This window comes from Phoenix dactylifera, chromosome 15 (assembly GCF_009389715.1).
Source record: "Phoenix dactylifera cultivar Barhee BC4 chromosome 15, palm_55x_up_171113_PBpolish2nd_filt_p, whole genome shotgun sequence".
NCBI lineage: Eukaryota > Viridiplantae > Streptophyta > Magnoliopsida > Arecales > Arecaceae > Phoenix > Phoenix dactylifera.
Window position 1 is genome coordinate 2391503 of NC_052406.1, and position 15660 is coordinate 2407162.

Below are 15660 nucleotides of genomic sequence, written 5' to 3' on the forward strand. Positions count from 1 at the left end.
CGGGGCGTGATGGTGACTTTGAGTTTACTACGAAGTCGCCCTTCTCCCCGGAGATTGAAGATGAACCGGTTCCGCTACGGTTCAAGATGCCCCAGGTGGAGCCCTACAACGGCAAGGCTGATCCCCTCGACCACCTGGAGAGTTACCGGGTCTTAATGGCCCTACAAGGAGCCTCGGAGGCCATGATGTGCAAAGCTTTTCCGGCGACACTCCGAGGGCCAGCCCGACTTTGGTTTACCGGGCTGAAGCCGAGTACTGTCTCTTCCTTTGAGCAGCTTGGCAGACAATTTGCTGGCAACTTTGCCGCCAGCCAACCCCAGCGGCGGACGTCCGACTCCCTCCTAGACATTAAACAAAAGGAGGGAGAATCCTTCAAGGAGTACTTGGACCGGTTCACCGCTGCAACATGGGAGGTCCGGGAGCTTGACCAGTCCATCGCCATGTCAGCACTGAAGACTGGAGCCCGGTCTTACAGATTCCTCTTCTCGATTGAGAAGAATTTTCCCGCGGACCGCACTGAAATGTTCGCTCGGGCGCGGAAATACGCCAAGGCGGAAGAAGCCGTGGCAGCTAGGCGGGGCGGAACCGAGCAGAACTCCAAGAAGAGACGCCGCGAGGAGCGCGGCCAGCCCAGAAGCCCGTCTCCGCGACGAGCTAAGAATCCGTCCCGCCCAAAGAGTCCACCCCGGTTGAGGGGACCGCCACAGCAGAGGTCACCCCTCCGCCTGAAGTTCCCACTGCAGGCCCGTGCACCCGAAGGGAGGTATGAAAGATACACTCCCCTCAACGCTCCTCGGGCTGAAATTCTCATGGAGATTGAGAGTCGGGATCACATCCGGCTCCCACCTCCGAAGCCAGACACTAGAATCCGGCGTGATCCCCGGAAGTATTGCCGCTTCCACCGGGATCACGGACATGATACCGAGGAGTGTTACCAGCTCCGAAATGAGATCGAAGCACTCATCCACCGAGGGGTGCTCGATCGATTCGTGCAAGGCCGACGTGAAGAGAAGCGGCCAGCCGAAGGAGCAGCGCAGCCTGAAGGCTCGAATGCCAACAGGCCCATCGCCGGCGTCATCAACACTATCCGAGGCGGGGCCTCGGCTGGAGAAGCTTCGGAGGAAGAAACCTCCTCAAAGCGCCTGCGTGCCTCTGAAGCCATCTCCTTTTCAGACGACGACCTAGAGGGAGTCGAAACTCCCCACGATGATGCCGTGGTCATCTCCATGATTATAAATAGATTCGATGTAAAACGCATCTTAGTTGATAATGGAAGCTCGGCGAATGTTTTGTACTTTGGTGCATATTGTAAAATGGGGATGACCAAAGAACAGCTGCGGAGGATGAATGCCCCGTTAGTTGGATTTACTGGGGATTCAGTCCCAGTAGAGGGCGAGATCGACCTTTTGGTCACAGCCGGGCTCGCCCCCCGCGAAAGTACTGTGGGGATGAGCTTCCTCGTGATACGCCTTCCCTCGGTCTACAATGCCATCCTCGGAAGGCCAGGCCTCAACGCCCTCCGAGCGGTGGTCTCAACTCGCCACTTGCTTATGCGATTCCCCACCAGCCAGGGAGTCGGCGAAGTTCGAGGGGACCAAATGGTGGCAAGGCGATGCTACCTGGCGACCCACGAGGCAAGACGATCAGCCGAAGTGCCTGCCCCAACAACTGACCAGCCCACAACTAAGGTTATGGAGGCACGGGTCAACCCCCAGAAAGAGCGGGTAGAGCCTGGTGAGTTACTGATCCAAGTTCCCTTACGAGAGAACTTTCCCGAGCTAACCGTGCAGGTCGGCTCCGGCCTCGACGAGCACGAGAGGGGTCGCCTCGTCAACTTCCTGCGAGACAACATGGATGTTTTCGCATGGTCGCCTGCAGACATGCCGGGGATAGATCCCGAGATCATGGTCCACCGGCTCCAAGTAAAGCCAACCAGCAAGCCCGTGCGGCAGAAGAAGCGAGGCGCGGCCCCTGAACGACAGCAAGCAGCAGCCGAGGAGGTCAGCAAACTCCTTGAGGCCGGCTTCATCCGGGAGATAGCCTACCCGGAGTGGCTCGCCAATGTGGTCCTCGTCAAGAAAGCCAGCGGGAAGTGGCGTATGTGCGTGGACTACACCGACCTGAATAAAGCCTGCCCGAAGGACAGCTTTCCACTTCCCAGCATCGACCAGCTCGTGGACTCCACCTCGGGTCACGAGCTGCTGATATTCATGGACGCCTTTTCCGGATACAACCAGATCCGCATGGCGCCAGAAGATGAGGAGAAGACAGCCTTCATCACCGACGGGGGAACCTACTGCTACAAGGTGATGCCATTCGGCTTAAAAAATGCCGGGGCAACTTATCAAAGACTGGTCAGCCGGATCTTCAAAGACCAAATAGGCCGAAACATGGAGGTCTACGTGGATGACATGCTGGTGAAAAGCAAGATGGCGCAAGACCATATAGCCGACCTCAGGGAAGCATTCTCCACACTCCGAAAGTACCGGATGAAGCTTAATCCAGCCAAATGTGCATTCGGGGTCACCTCCGGCAAATTCCTCGGCTTCATCATTACACAACGAGGAATTGAGGCCAATCCAGAGAAGATCCGAGCCCTCCAAGGGATGACGCCTCCTAGGACGGTCAAGGAGGTACAGCGGCTCACGGGCCGAGTGGCAGCCCTCGGGAGATTCATCTCCCGCTCGGCCGAGCGCTGCCTTCCATTTTTTGCAGCCCTCAAGAAGCCAAAGAACTTCTTGTGGTCGGACGAGTGCCAGCAATCTTTTGAAGAGCTCAAGCGCCTACTGGCTTTCCCTCCCCTGCTCACGAAGCCTCAACGGGGTGAGCTCCTCTACTTATATCTAGCTGTCTCCCCTGTTGCAGTAAGCTCGGTCCTGGTCCGAGAGGAGGGCAAAATCCAGAAGCCAGTATATTATACCAGCCGGGTCTTGAGGGACGCCGAGACCCGATACTCCAAGCTTGAGAAGACTGCCTATGCTTTGGTCATCTCGGCTCGGAGGCTCCGACCCTACTTCCAAGCTCATACAGTGGCTGTGCTGACCGACCAGCCGGTCAAGCAGATCTTGCAGAGATCAGATCGTGCGGATCGGATCACCAAATGGGCCATCGAGCTCGGAGAATTCGACATCGAGTATCGGCCCAGACCGGCGATCAAAGCACAAGCGCTCGCAGACTTTATCGTCGAATGCACTATACCAGATGAAGCCGAGCCCGAGCCCGAACCTGAGTCACCCACGGAGCAGACCCCGAGTTTGACATGGACTCTGCATGTCGACGGCTCTTCAAACTCGGGGGGTAGCGGAGCAGGATTCATCCTCACCAGCCCGGAGGGGGTGGTCGCCGAGCAAGCCTTGCGCCTCGAGTTTCCTGCTTCAAATAATATAGCGGAGTATGAGGCATTTGTCGCCGGGCTCAAGCTAGCCAAAGAGCTAGGAATAAAGGACTTGAAGGCCTTCAGTGATTCTCAGCTCGTCGTCAACCAAATTGTGGGCGACTTCGAAGCCAGAGACCCGACCATGCAGAAGTATCTTCAGAAGGTACGGGATCTCGCCTCGACCTTGGAATCCTTTCATATTCAACATATTGCCAGGTCGGAGAATCTTAGGGCCGACCAGCTATCAAAGCTGGCGTCCTCTCGCATGAGCGAGCTTTCCAAAGAGGCGGTACTGGAATATCTCCAAAAGCCCAGTACAGACGAGCCCGAGCAGACCCTCTGCACTGAGTTCGAGCCAAGCTGGATGGACGAGCTCATCAGTTACCTACAAGATGAAGTCCTCCCCACTGATGAACAAGAGGCTCGCCGAATCAAGCGCCTCGCCACCCGGTACATACTGTACGAGGGAAAGCTCTATCGGAGGTCCTTCACCTCTCCCCTCCTCAGATGCCTCCGCCCAACGGAGGCTGATTACACCATGCGCGAAGTCCACGAAGGGATCTGCGGAAACCATCTAGGAGGGCGAGCACTGGCCCACAAAATTCTGCGCCAAGGATATTATTGGCCGACACTCCAGAAGGATGCTATGGACTTCGTCCAAAGATGTGACCGGTGCCAAAGGAACGCCAATGTTCAACGCCGGCCCTCGGCTCCTTTGACTTCTATCAGCTCCCCTTGGCCTTTTGCCCAGTGGGGAATTGACATTCTCGGGCCATTTCCACTGGCCACCGGACAAAGGAAGTTCCTGGTCGTCTCCATCGACTACTTCACTAAGTGGGTAGAAGCCGATCCCCTTGTCCGGATCACCGAGCAGAAGATGCGGGATTTCGTCTGGAAGTCCATTATCTGCAGATTCGGGCTTTCCCGCATCCTTATCTCTGACAACGGTCGCCAGTTCGACAACATCCATTTCAGAGAGTTCTGCTCCGAGCTTGGCATCGACCATCGCTTCACCTCGGTCGCGCACCCTCAGACGAACGGAGAAATCGAGGTAACAAATCGTACTATTTTGCAGGGTCTCAAAGCCAGGCTCGACAAATCCAAAGGGCAATGGGTCGAAGATCTATACAATGTCCTGTGGGCGTACCGGACTACGTTCCGCGTCCCCACCGGCGAGACTCCCTTCAACTTGACCTATGGGACGGAGGCCGTCATTCCACTGGAGATTGGACTTCCCTCTCCAAGAGTCGAGCACCACGATGCCAGCTCCAACTCTTCGCAGCTCAGAAGCAACCTCGACCTGATCGAGGAAACAAGGGAGGTCGCCCGAGTTCGTATGGCGAGGTACCAGCAAAAGACAGCTCAGTACTACAACGCGAGGGTCAAAGTCAAATCTTTCAGACCAGGGGAGCTTGTCCTTAGAAGAGCTGAAGCCTCCCGACCAACTGAGCAAGGGAAGCTGGCCCCGAACTGGGAAGGACCATACCGAGTCACGCGCATCCGCCGACCCGGGACTTATCAGCTAGAGTCCCTAGACGGGACTGTCATTCCGCGGAGCTGGAGCTCTGAAAATCTCTGCGTGTACCATCAGTAGAACCCCAAGGGGTTCCTCATTATTCGATTATTGAATTTCATTCTATGGATTTCATTTCATAATTAATTTATGATTTCCGAGCTCACCGATTCTCCTGATTATCTCGTGGTGTCAGGTTTATCTCTCCTCCCCTGACCACGGTCGGGATGCCCTGCCACAACGGGATGCCCCGATTCGTCGGGATGGCCCGAGACGTCGGGGTGCGGTCTTAAGTGACCAGACGAGCTCGGCTCGTTCTCCATCGGCTTCCACCGTCGAGCTCGGCTCGTGCTCCCCGACTATGAGTTGCGGTCCTCTCTGACCAGACGAGCTCGGCTCGTTCACCTACCCTGACCACGGTCAGGATGCCCCGAGACGTCGGGATGCCACGATTCATCGGGATGCCCTGAGACGTCAGGATGCCCCAATATATTGGGATGCCCTGCCACAACGGGATGCCCCGATCCGTCGGGATGGCCCGAGACGTCGGGGTGCGGTCTTAAGTGACCAGACGAGCTCGGCTCGTTCTCCATCGGCTTCCACCGTCGAGCTCAGCTCGTGCTCCCCGACTATGAGTTGCGGTCCTCTCTGACCAGACGAGCTCGGCTCGTTCGCCTACCCTGACCACGGTCAGGATGCCCCGAGACGTCGGGATGCCCCGATCCGTCGGGATGCCCCGAGACGTCGGGATGCCCCGGCTAAAGGGATGCTCGAGACGTCGAGATGAGTTGCGGTCCTCTCTGACCAGACGAGCTCGGCTCGTTCTCCATCGGCTTCCACCGTCGAGCTCGGCTCGTGCTCCCCGACTATGAGTTGCGGTTCTCTCTGACCAGACGAGCTCGGCTCGTTCGCCTACCCTGACCACGGTCAAGATGACCCTGGTCAGGATGCCCTGAGACGTCAGGATGCCCCAATATATTGGGATGTCCTGCCACAACGGGATGCCCCGATCCGTCGGGATGGCCCGAGACGTCGGGGTGCGGTCTTAAGTGACCAGACGAGCTCGGCTCGTTCTCCATCGGCTTCCACCGTCGAGCTCGGCTCGTGCTCCCCGACTATGAGTTGCGGTCCTCTCTGACCAGACGAGCTCGGCTCGTTCGCCTATCCTGACCACGGTCAGGATGCCCCGAGACGTCGGGATGCCCCGATCCGTCGGGATGCCCCGAGACGTCGGGATGCCCCGGCTAAAGGGATGCTCGAGACGTCGAGATGAGTTGCGGTCCTCTCTGACCAGACGAGCTCGGCTCGTTCTCCATCGGCTTCCACCGTCGAGCTCGGCTCGTGCTCCCCGACTATGAGTTGCGGTCCTCTCTGACCAGACGAGCTCGGCTCGTTCGCCTACCCTGACCACGGTCAAGATGACCCTGGTCAGGATGCCCCGAGACGTCGGGATGCCCCGGTTACCGGGATGGCCCGAGACGTCGGGGTGCGGTCTTAGGTGACCAGACGAGCTCGGCTCGTTCTCCATCGGCTTCCACCGTCGAGCTCGGCTCGTGCTCCCCGACTATGAGTTGCGGTCCTCTCTGACCAGACGAGCTCGGCTCGTTCGCCTACTTTGACCACGGTCAGGATGCCCCGAGACGTCGGGATGCCCCGGTTACCGGGATGCCCCAATACGTTGGGACGTGGTCTTCATTGACCAAACGAGCTCGGCTCGTTCTCCACCGACTTCAACCCACGAGCTCGGCTCGTTCTCTCTGCCGACGTCCTCGAGGAACGGACCCCGAGCAGAGTAGCGTCTTCGGTCGCCTCGGCGCAAGGACGCACTTGGTACCAGGTACCCATTTATTTAATGTCTTCACATTATTTTATTCTTGGACTTCTCTCTGCCGACGTCCTTGAAGAACGGACCCCGAGCAGAGGAGCGTCTTCAGTCGCCTCGGCGCGAGGACGCACACGGTACAAGGTACCCATTTATGCTTCTACATTAATGTTTTTACATTATCTATTGTTCTCGGATCTCTGCCGACGTCCTCAAAAAATGGACTCCGAGCAGAAGAGCATTTTCAATCGCCTCGGCGAAAGAATACTCACGACACCAAACTACTATACTATGGTGAATCCTTGTCATGAGCTGACGAGTATTCAACCCAATTGGTGGGAAAGAATCTGGTCCGCCCCGGTAACTCGAGGCTCGGACCCAAAGTTCACTAACTTCGTCAAAATTTAAGTCCCAGAGGCCGCCTTAGGGCTTGGTCGAATTCTGGACTAAGCTCGGAAAGACTCTCCGAGACCAAATCCCTTTGGCATAAGCGTTGAAAGACCGAGCAGCGGAGCTCGGCAAGCCAAACCTAAAAGCCCTGTGGCGGGTAAAAGCTGAGGCCCTAGAGTATCCTCGGAACCTAAAACGGATCCGAGCAGAGAAACTTGGACTACAATAGGCGAGTTTCCGAGAAAGATATTCATTCCAAAAAGCCCGTAGGCTAAGTACGAAAATTCGGATTTGGCCCTTACAAGTATGGGGGGCCATCCCGACTTAAACAAAATAAAGCAAAAATTACACTAAGATTCGAGCTCGACCACTTCGGCTTCAGCAGTACCAGGAGTGGTTGGCTCAGCAGCCGGGACCCCCTCGGTGGCCTCGGCAGCGATAGGAGTAGCCTCGGAGGCGACCTCGGTCACTTCGGGAACGGCTACGGCCGCCTCGGTCCCCGGAGTTTCTGCCTCCGCAGCCGGCCTTTCGACCCCTGCTCCCGGCTGGAGCAGGTTTACATCAAAATCCGGGAGGAGCTGCCGCAGTTGGTTGCGGAAATTCCGGAAGCCCTGGATTAGCCCATTCACGCCCTCCTCTTCTAGGAGGTCGCGAAACTCCGCCGATTCGCGGAAGAGCCTCACCGCGTTCTGAGCCTGCTCTCGAGCCTCGAGCTCCCGGGCTTCATGATAGGCGGTCTTCCGCTCAAGGTCCCTTAGCCCCCGCTCGAGCTCTAAGTGGCGGCCGCGGGCATTCTCCACCTCCTGCCCGCGGGCGGCCAGCGCCTGCTCGGCCTTGGCCAGGCGGCTTTCTGCGGCGCGCAGCTCGGACCTCGTCAATGCGTGCGCGCCCTTCTCCTCCTCAAGCTCTGCGGTCAGAGCTCGGACTCCCTCCTCGGATGCTCCAACTTTTCCTTGGAGCACCTGACGTTCGGCCTCGGCGGCTTGGTACTTCGCCTCGGCGGCTAGGTACCTCGCCTGGACCTCGTCGTAACTGCGCTGGCACCTCCGGGCCTTCTCCCAGTATTCTTGGACTGGGTGCATCAGCATCTCCGTCTCGTGCAAACGCTATAAAAGAGACGAAAAGAAAAACGTAAGGCGCCACTAGTAAAAAATCTATACAGATTACACAGGAGGAAAATTTTACTTACCCGAACGGCGTTGCAGCAAGTAATGTCCATGAAAGCATTGTAGCTCATGGACTGCATCGCGGCCCGGTCAGTCGGGAGCAGCGCGAGCCGAAATACTTCGCGCGCTACTCGAGGATCTTCGAGGGCTGAATCGCCCTCGAACACCGACCAGGTGGGTGCAAAAGGCACCCGCTCTTCCGAGCCTGACGAACTCGGGAGGCCAGCGTCGGCTGGCCTAGGTGGAGCCAACCCCAAAGCTCCCTGACTGCTCCTTGGTTCGGAGCTAGGGGGCTGGGGTCGGACGAGCGGCCGATCTGACCGCCGCACGACTATAGCGGGCCGTGCAAGCACGGGACCCGCGGATCTCCTCCCCTGATCGGCAACTGAAGCATCCTGCCGACCAGGAACTTGCGCTAAAGGCACCGGGCACGGGGGCGCCCCTGAGGCTCCCCTGGAGCCCGAGCCTCCGGAATCCGCGCCGTCCCCCCGACCAGCATCGGGGCGCGCGGGGCGAGAAGGGCCCGCCTCGGGATGTGCGGGACGAGAGGGGCCCGCCTCGGGATGCGCGAGGCGGGAAGGACCCGCCTCGGCTACTGCCGCCGCCGAGGGAGTCGAGGTTGCCGAGACCTTTTGCTTCTTCCTCGGCTCGGTGGGCTCACCCGAGAGCTCGGCTGCCCTCTTCTGGTAGCGGGCGTAGAGGACCTCGCTCTTGGTCACCATCTTGGCGATGTCTGCAAAGACGAACAAAATTAGAACATTAGAACAATTAAGGAAATGAAAGAGGCATTGCTATTATCCTTACCCTGAGGACGTGCCGAGCTCAGCCCCACGTTCACCAGAGCGTCCTCACTAATGAGGCCGTTCAGCAAGATCCCGTCCCCAAGGCCGCGGATGGTGTCGAGGATCTCCTGCTCACGCGGAGAAAGCTGGGGGGGCCTGTTGATAGACTTAAGCTGGGCCGGTCCCCACCTGGGGTCAAACCCCCAGGACCGTTCAGAGCCAAGGAAGAAGAACTTCTCCTTCCAGCCATGAATGGACGAAGGGGCACCATGGAAGAGTGGCCGACCCGCCCGAAGGGCGATGTAAAGCCACTCCCCGTCTCCCGGATTCGACTTAAAGACAAAAAGTCGCCGGAAAATGTTAACAGAGGTCGGAATCCCCTGCAGTAAACACAGTGACAGGAAACCCATCACTATCCTCCAAGCATTCGGAGTGAGTTGCGCCGGGACCAACCGGCATACTGTCAGCAACTCATTCACGAAGCTGTGAAGAGGAAATCGGAGGCCGGCCCAGAGTGACTCCTGGTGCACTCCGATCCGGCCTACCGGAGGATCAGTTATCCGATCCCTTCGCCTGGCGGGTTCCAAACGGAACCCCTGAAGAGGGAAAAACCACTCTTCGGTTATTTCGACCTCCAGGACGCTCATGGTGGATACGACTTCACTGGGGAGAGAACCCATTGTAGGGGAAGAAAAGGATTAAAAAAGCAAAAAGGACAACCTGGGGAAGATGCCGGAGAAAAGGGACTTCGGTCTGAGGAAGACTGGAAGAATAGAAAGCTGGAAGCAGAAAACAATAGGAAGAGGGCAGAGGGCCAGGGGAGAGTTTAAATAGACCTCCCCAACGGCCCGGATCAGCGAGAAAAACGCTGTATCCTGTTTAGATGACGACGCGTGTCGGTCCAAAAGACAGAACGACGCATTTATTTAGGGCTAACGCTTCGGACGCCGAAGCGCCCCATCGAATCGTGCGGCCCCATCATGAGCCCACGACGCGAGGACGCTTCGCAAAAAGCGTCCCAATAATGAGACTTTTCGGGAAGGAAGAGACGCCGCCTATTAAAGACACCTCGAAGCGCTTGATAATTCAAAATGCGCAATAAATTAGGATTTTCGGAATCCGTAATGGTCCAACCAAAACTACTTCCCGCGCTCCAGCTGGTAGCCAACTGGAACTCGGAAGTCGGGGGGTAGTGTTGGGGGAAAAACCCCAAGTCATGCCGCCACGGAGGCGCTCGACTAAAGTGCGCCGACTGGAAAGGCGCTCGGGCCGAAGAGTGCCGACCAGCAGGGTGCTCGGCTAGAGAGCACCGACCAGAGAGAGCGCCAAGAAGAGGCGCCCGACCAAAATGACCAAGTAGGGATGCTCGGTCAGAAAGGCGCTCGACCGAAGAGTGCCGATCAGCAGGGCGCCCGGCTAGAGAACGCCGACCAGAGAAAGCGCTTGCCTAAAGAGCGCCGACCAGGAAACCAACCAAAGAGCGGAAGTAAAGACGCTCGCCCAAAGGGCGCCGAGCAGAAGTACTATGAAGCAACCCCGCCACAGGGCGCCCCATTGGGCGACCAGCTCGGCTCGGCACCCCTGCCGAGCCGATTACCTTGGACCAAATGTTCAACTTCCGCCTAACCCTCTAAGCCCGAGGGACCTGACAACTCCACTACAACCTGCCGCTATCTCCAAGCCATCAAGGCATAAGATCTCCGCAGGTATTCGGCACGACCTGCCATTAATGCATGAGACCCCCTCGAGTCTCTGATGCACTCAGTCATTTAATGAACACGGCTCAAGGCGATCTCCGGATCACTGAACCATCAAAGCGTATGGCTCTCCCTGACCGCCGGTTCACTCGGTAATAAATGCACTTACCATCCACGGACCCCAGGCCTACCACGGCCGGCGGTTCAACCACCCCAACAGGTCCGATCGACCGTGACAACTCCCTGGTTCCGGTCTGATTCGGCCTTATTTTCCACCACGCCATTAATGGGCCAAATCGTGCCCAATTATTACAAAACAGGACAAACCTCCTGTCACCTCCCAGATAACAAAAATCTTCCTATAAAAGAAAACCTGGGGGGAAAAGGGAGGGGGGACAAAAACAGGACCAAAACAGGACCAAAACAAGAGGAAAAATCCGAAGCTGGAGAGAACCCTCCTAGACCGGGTGGAAAGAAGTAAACAACACAGACAATTGAGGAAACTGATCCTCTGGATCTTATCCAAATATTCTCTCTGTCTTCTCCACATACTCTCTTCCTTGCTCTCTCCACATATTTGCCCCCTCTGACTTAAGCATCGGAGGGCCGGCGCCGGGGAGCCCGGCCACCGGTTTTTCTCGCAGGACTTACGCCCCCCAAGAGGACGCCACCCGCCGGCACGCCATCGACCACCGCTCCTGCGGCGGAGCTCCACCCTACAGGAGAACGCCAGTAGCCGGCACGCCATTGACCACCGCTCCTACGGCGGACTTGCACCCCTCCAGGAGGACGCCACCAGCCGGCGCACGGTCATCCACTGTCCCTGCGGCGGAGCCCCTCCTTCCCCTGGCTTCGTGGCGGCCCCCGGGTCCAATTTCCAGCAACAGTTTCCTTTTAGTAACATTGTGCCAATCTTGTAGCAATAGTCATGATGGCAACTAGATTTCACTTGTAGCAATAGTAATAATTTGTTAGAGCATTAGCAACATTTATAATTGTAATTAGCTGTTTGCTTTTAGCCACAGCTATTAAACTTAGACACATCGGCTGATTGGATCAGAACTGTCGAACCATGCCCTTATCCAATCTGGTTTTATAATAGGATAATTGCATTCATGATAAGATCATCGCAAGGCTAGCATGATCTAAATTTATATATACCCATTTAATTAAATTTTGCAAAAATATCTCTTGCCTCATGTAAAAGATTCTACTGAATCACTAACTTAAGCAAAGCAAATTCTTCATCACACAAGTGATCTGTGCTCAGGACAAAGAGGAAGTTAGTAGACACAGACGACTTCCAAAGACACCTGCATTTACAGAACTATTCATTACAGCCTTTAACACTACCAACTCTCATCACAAGCATCCAATGATGGAAATCAAGTCCAATAATCTTTCCATACTGGTGAGTAAAATTTGTTATTTTAGCATAAAATATAAAAAAGCAAACAGAAAAACAAAAAAGAGACATGGCAACAGTCCATATAAACCATACATTTCACAGCCTTTTGGTCCAAAACATGATCCCACGAGCAATGGGAAGTCATCAAGTTTTGCCAACTGGTTCTAGAACCTCAATCATGACTACACTGTTACCCCTGATAACCTGTGGAAAATTTAATATGGTTCAAATCGTCAAATAATTTTAGCAATTTAAAGAAGGAGTTAGCACCTCCCAGCAGAAGGAAGCTACTTAGCCTCAAAAGGGACTTGTGGTAACCAAGATTCACCATACTGGTACCGAACTCCATACCGGTGCCACATTAGCATAGTGTCGGTATAATACGAAAATTTTTTTGGCATATTGAGGGTCGGTACACCATCGGTACTAGTATCAGTACCGAACTGGTACGCTATGTTCGGTATTATCCGGTTTGGTATGATACAGGCATACCAAGGGGGTAATCTTGAATATTGTCATCATGTGCCTCTTCGAGGTTAAGTTGCATGCTTTCCCATGAAAGCATCCAGAAAAGAAAATGACAACGGTAACTATTTTAAGAAAAGGCCTCCTATTCAATTATAATAATTAAGATCTGCAAAGAAACTTACCACCATTCCAATATCATTCGGTTCCTTGCCGACAACCTCTACAATATTGTCAACTACCAGATTCATAAATTGGTCAAATCCACGAAGAGTACCAACTACAACTCGGTTTGCATTCAGCTTGACTACAAAAATGATTTCACATACATACATTAGCATAAACTTCTAAATTTCTAATAGATAAAGAACAGATTGAAGGCTAACAATGCAAATGACTCGGTCAATCTTCTGTTCAATTTTTGGAATATTAATAAGTTCTAGTATAGTCTTGTGAACAGCCAGAGAGGAATCATATTTTACCTAAAATCTGCATGCAAATACCAGACAAGGGCAGCATAGATGAAGAATAAAATTAAAAAAAAGGCAAAAAAAAGAAAATCAAATTGAGCGGCAGTCTCCCTGACAAATCTGACTATATAACTTGAACACAAGAACAGCTACAATTACATTATATGAAAATTTAGGAGGAACAAAATAAGCAAAAAGAAGCAGGAGAGAAATCTCGCGAAGCACATAGAAAACAATAATGTTCAGAGAGTTCGAAGATTCTAAGAAACACACCAAATTAAAGTAGTTGCTAATGAAATACAATAAATAACATGCAGCACCATTCTGCATGCTTCCATAAAATCAAACATAACACATCTGCTTATGCTCTACTTGGTTACTGCAAATCCTAGGTTAAGGAAATGACAAATTGACAAAGAGATTTGAACATGCTAAGTTGCTACCTAGGCTGACAGATATCCAACCCCTTTCTCATTTCCTTTGACTTGCTTACACCACAACCAAGCAAAGCATATAATATCTTTCTAGAGGACCAAGGTTTTAATATTGCACATTTGCATATTGAGCAACAGGTTTGATAAGAGAGTGATAGAAGACACCACATGATCAATCATTTCTATTTTCTACTATATTGGCTTACAATTTCTTGAGGTCCACAATCTTATTCAACACCAAATTGTAGAGACAACCAACATTCAGAAGGAGGAATCAAAACCAAAGGAGAAAGGCATAAATAGGATCACACTGGCTCACAAGCAACAAGCATTTGTGTAGTTTTTTGCAGGTTTCAATGTGCATAACAAAACATAAAAAAGATGCAACACACACTTGGACCAGGCATTGGAACACAGCAATCACGCATAAAAAAATAACATCCTCATGTCAATTTTTAATATCTTGCAGGTGAAGCAACATAGGCATAAACAACAAGCATTGTCCCAACTCTCACTCATCCTGCATTGACCTTGAGATACTCCTGACACGTTCTATTCATAGTCTGTTGTACTGCACCGTACTGCCTCGTATGGAGCATACTGTATTGTATCAAGAGAAAACTAGTACAAAACTCAACTTCAAGTCGATGCAAATTCCATACTGCCCCGTATCGAGGTGCGTACAGATTCGTAGCAAAGCGTACCGACCTGTATCAAGGAGTACCAAGATAAAAATTATGAAAAATAATTAGAAAGCTATTTCAATATAGGATACATACCACACTGTACTGATCATACTGTATCCACCATACCGTGCCAACCAGATAAGGTATCGATATAGTACCTCATACCAAGATTGCAGACCTTGGTTCCATTACTGATAGATCCTGCTCATATTTGAGACCAAGAAATATACTAGTTCTTAGCTTTCTTCTACCACACATCAAAAGAGGCAGTAGGAGAAAAAAAAATTAACCATCAATAAACAATTCTCTAACCTAGCCACTCATAATCCACTGGCAAAGATTTATGCATGGAACAAAATCTATAAAAAAAAAAAAGCTCGCTCACAAAAAAGTATTCTAGTTTTAACACTAAATGAAGACAAACAAAAACGCCCTATCAGAGTAACTATGACAAAAGCTTCATTTGGAAACAAATCCATAGCTTTCAAGAGGTATTCCTTGTTTAGGGCCACTATTCCAATATTCAACTCAAAAAATGAAAATTAAAAATACTAAACGTAGTGTTGAGTGGATATCACTTATAGAACCATGAGCTCGTTGTGAATCAATCACCAAGGAACAATTCTAGCGCAACCATATTCCAAGGAAAAAAAATTCTTACATTGAACAAGATCTATTAAGAATTAAAATTTAGTTCATGTTGAAAGGAGCACCCACTTTTAACACTAAATAAGAACAAAGAAGAAAAGCCATGTGATAGAAACTATAGTAAAAACTTCTCCATAGCTTTCAAGCGATATTCCTTATTTAGGGCCACCATTTCCAATAGCCAACTTTTAAAAAATAGTAAATCAAAAACAATATTACACGTAGTACTAGGTGCAAGCTACCCATTGAATCATGAGCATGATGACATCATCATATACTTGCTAATATACACAAACATGCAAATGACAAGCTTACAAGGTTCTCGCCTTGTCTTTTTCTCTTAAAAACTCCCTAAGGTACTAAGGCCCCGTTGGTAAAGCTTTTGGATGGCCAGAAATCACTTTTTAGCTCTCCAAAAGTACTTTGGATGATATAGTGGCGTTTGGTAAAAAATCAGAAAGTTATTTTGATTTTATTAGAAAGATGAAAAGGTCTACTTGGAAAAAACTTTATTTTGGAGTTTCTCTTCAAAAGTGCTTTCTGACAAATGTTGGAAAGCTATTTTGATTTTAATAAAAAAAATTTGATGACCAAAATAACAACCAACAAATCTCATTATTATATCTTAAAGCATATTATATCATAATATATTATTATAATATAATATAATATAATATAACAATAAAATAATAAATTATAATATTATATTATAATAGTATAATATATTATATTATTACAGTAATACATAATTATAATATAATATATTCTTATATTTTATTATAAGCATAATATGACATATTATT

General features: G+C 51.6%; 1 protein-coding gene across 1 annotated transcript; it reads right to left on the reverse strand.

The window, feature by feature from the left end:
* Nucleotides 1-12298: 12298 nt before the first annotated feature.
* Nucleotides 12299-14558, reverse strand: LOC113462797 (probable small nuclear ribonucleoprotein G). The gene is made up of 4 exons (XM_039134466.1): nt 14522-14558; nt 14336-14410; nt 12805-12926; nt 12299-12358 (listed from the first exon to the last, which is right to left on the reverse strand). Exons 1-4 carry the CDS (start codon nt 14556-14558, stop codon nt 12299-12301), a joined length of 294 nt encoding a protein of 97 aa, XP_038990394.1.
* Nucleotides 14559-15660: the final 1102 nt, after the last annotated feature.

Excerpts from the sequence above, each read along its gene's own strand:
- LOC113462797 (XM_039134466.1), bottom strand. The coding sequence starts at position 14,558 with ATGCATAAATCTTTGCCAGTGGATTATGAGTGGCTAG. Across the intron at positions 12,927-14,335 it reads TACCTTATCTGGTTGGCACG|TCAAGCTGAATGCAAACCGA; the intron begins GTATGGTGGATA and ends TCATTTTTGTAG. Across the intron at positions 12,359-12,804 it reads CGAATGATATTGGAATGGTG|GTTATCAGGGGTAACAGTGT; the intron begins GTAAGTTTCTTT and ends AATTTTCCACAG.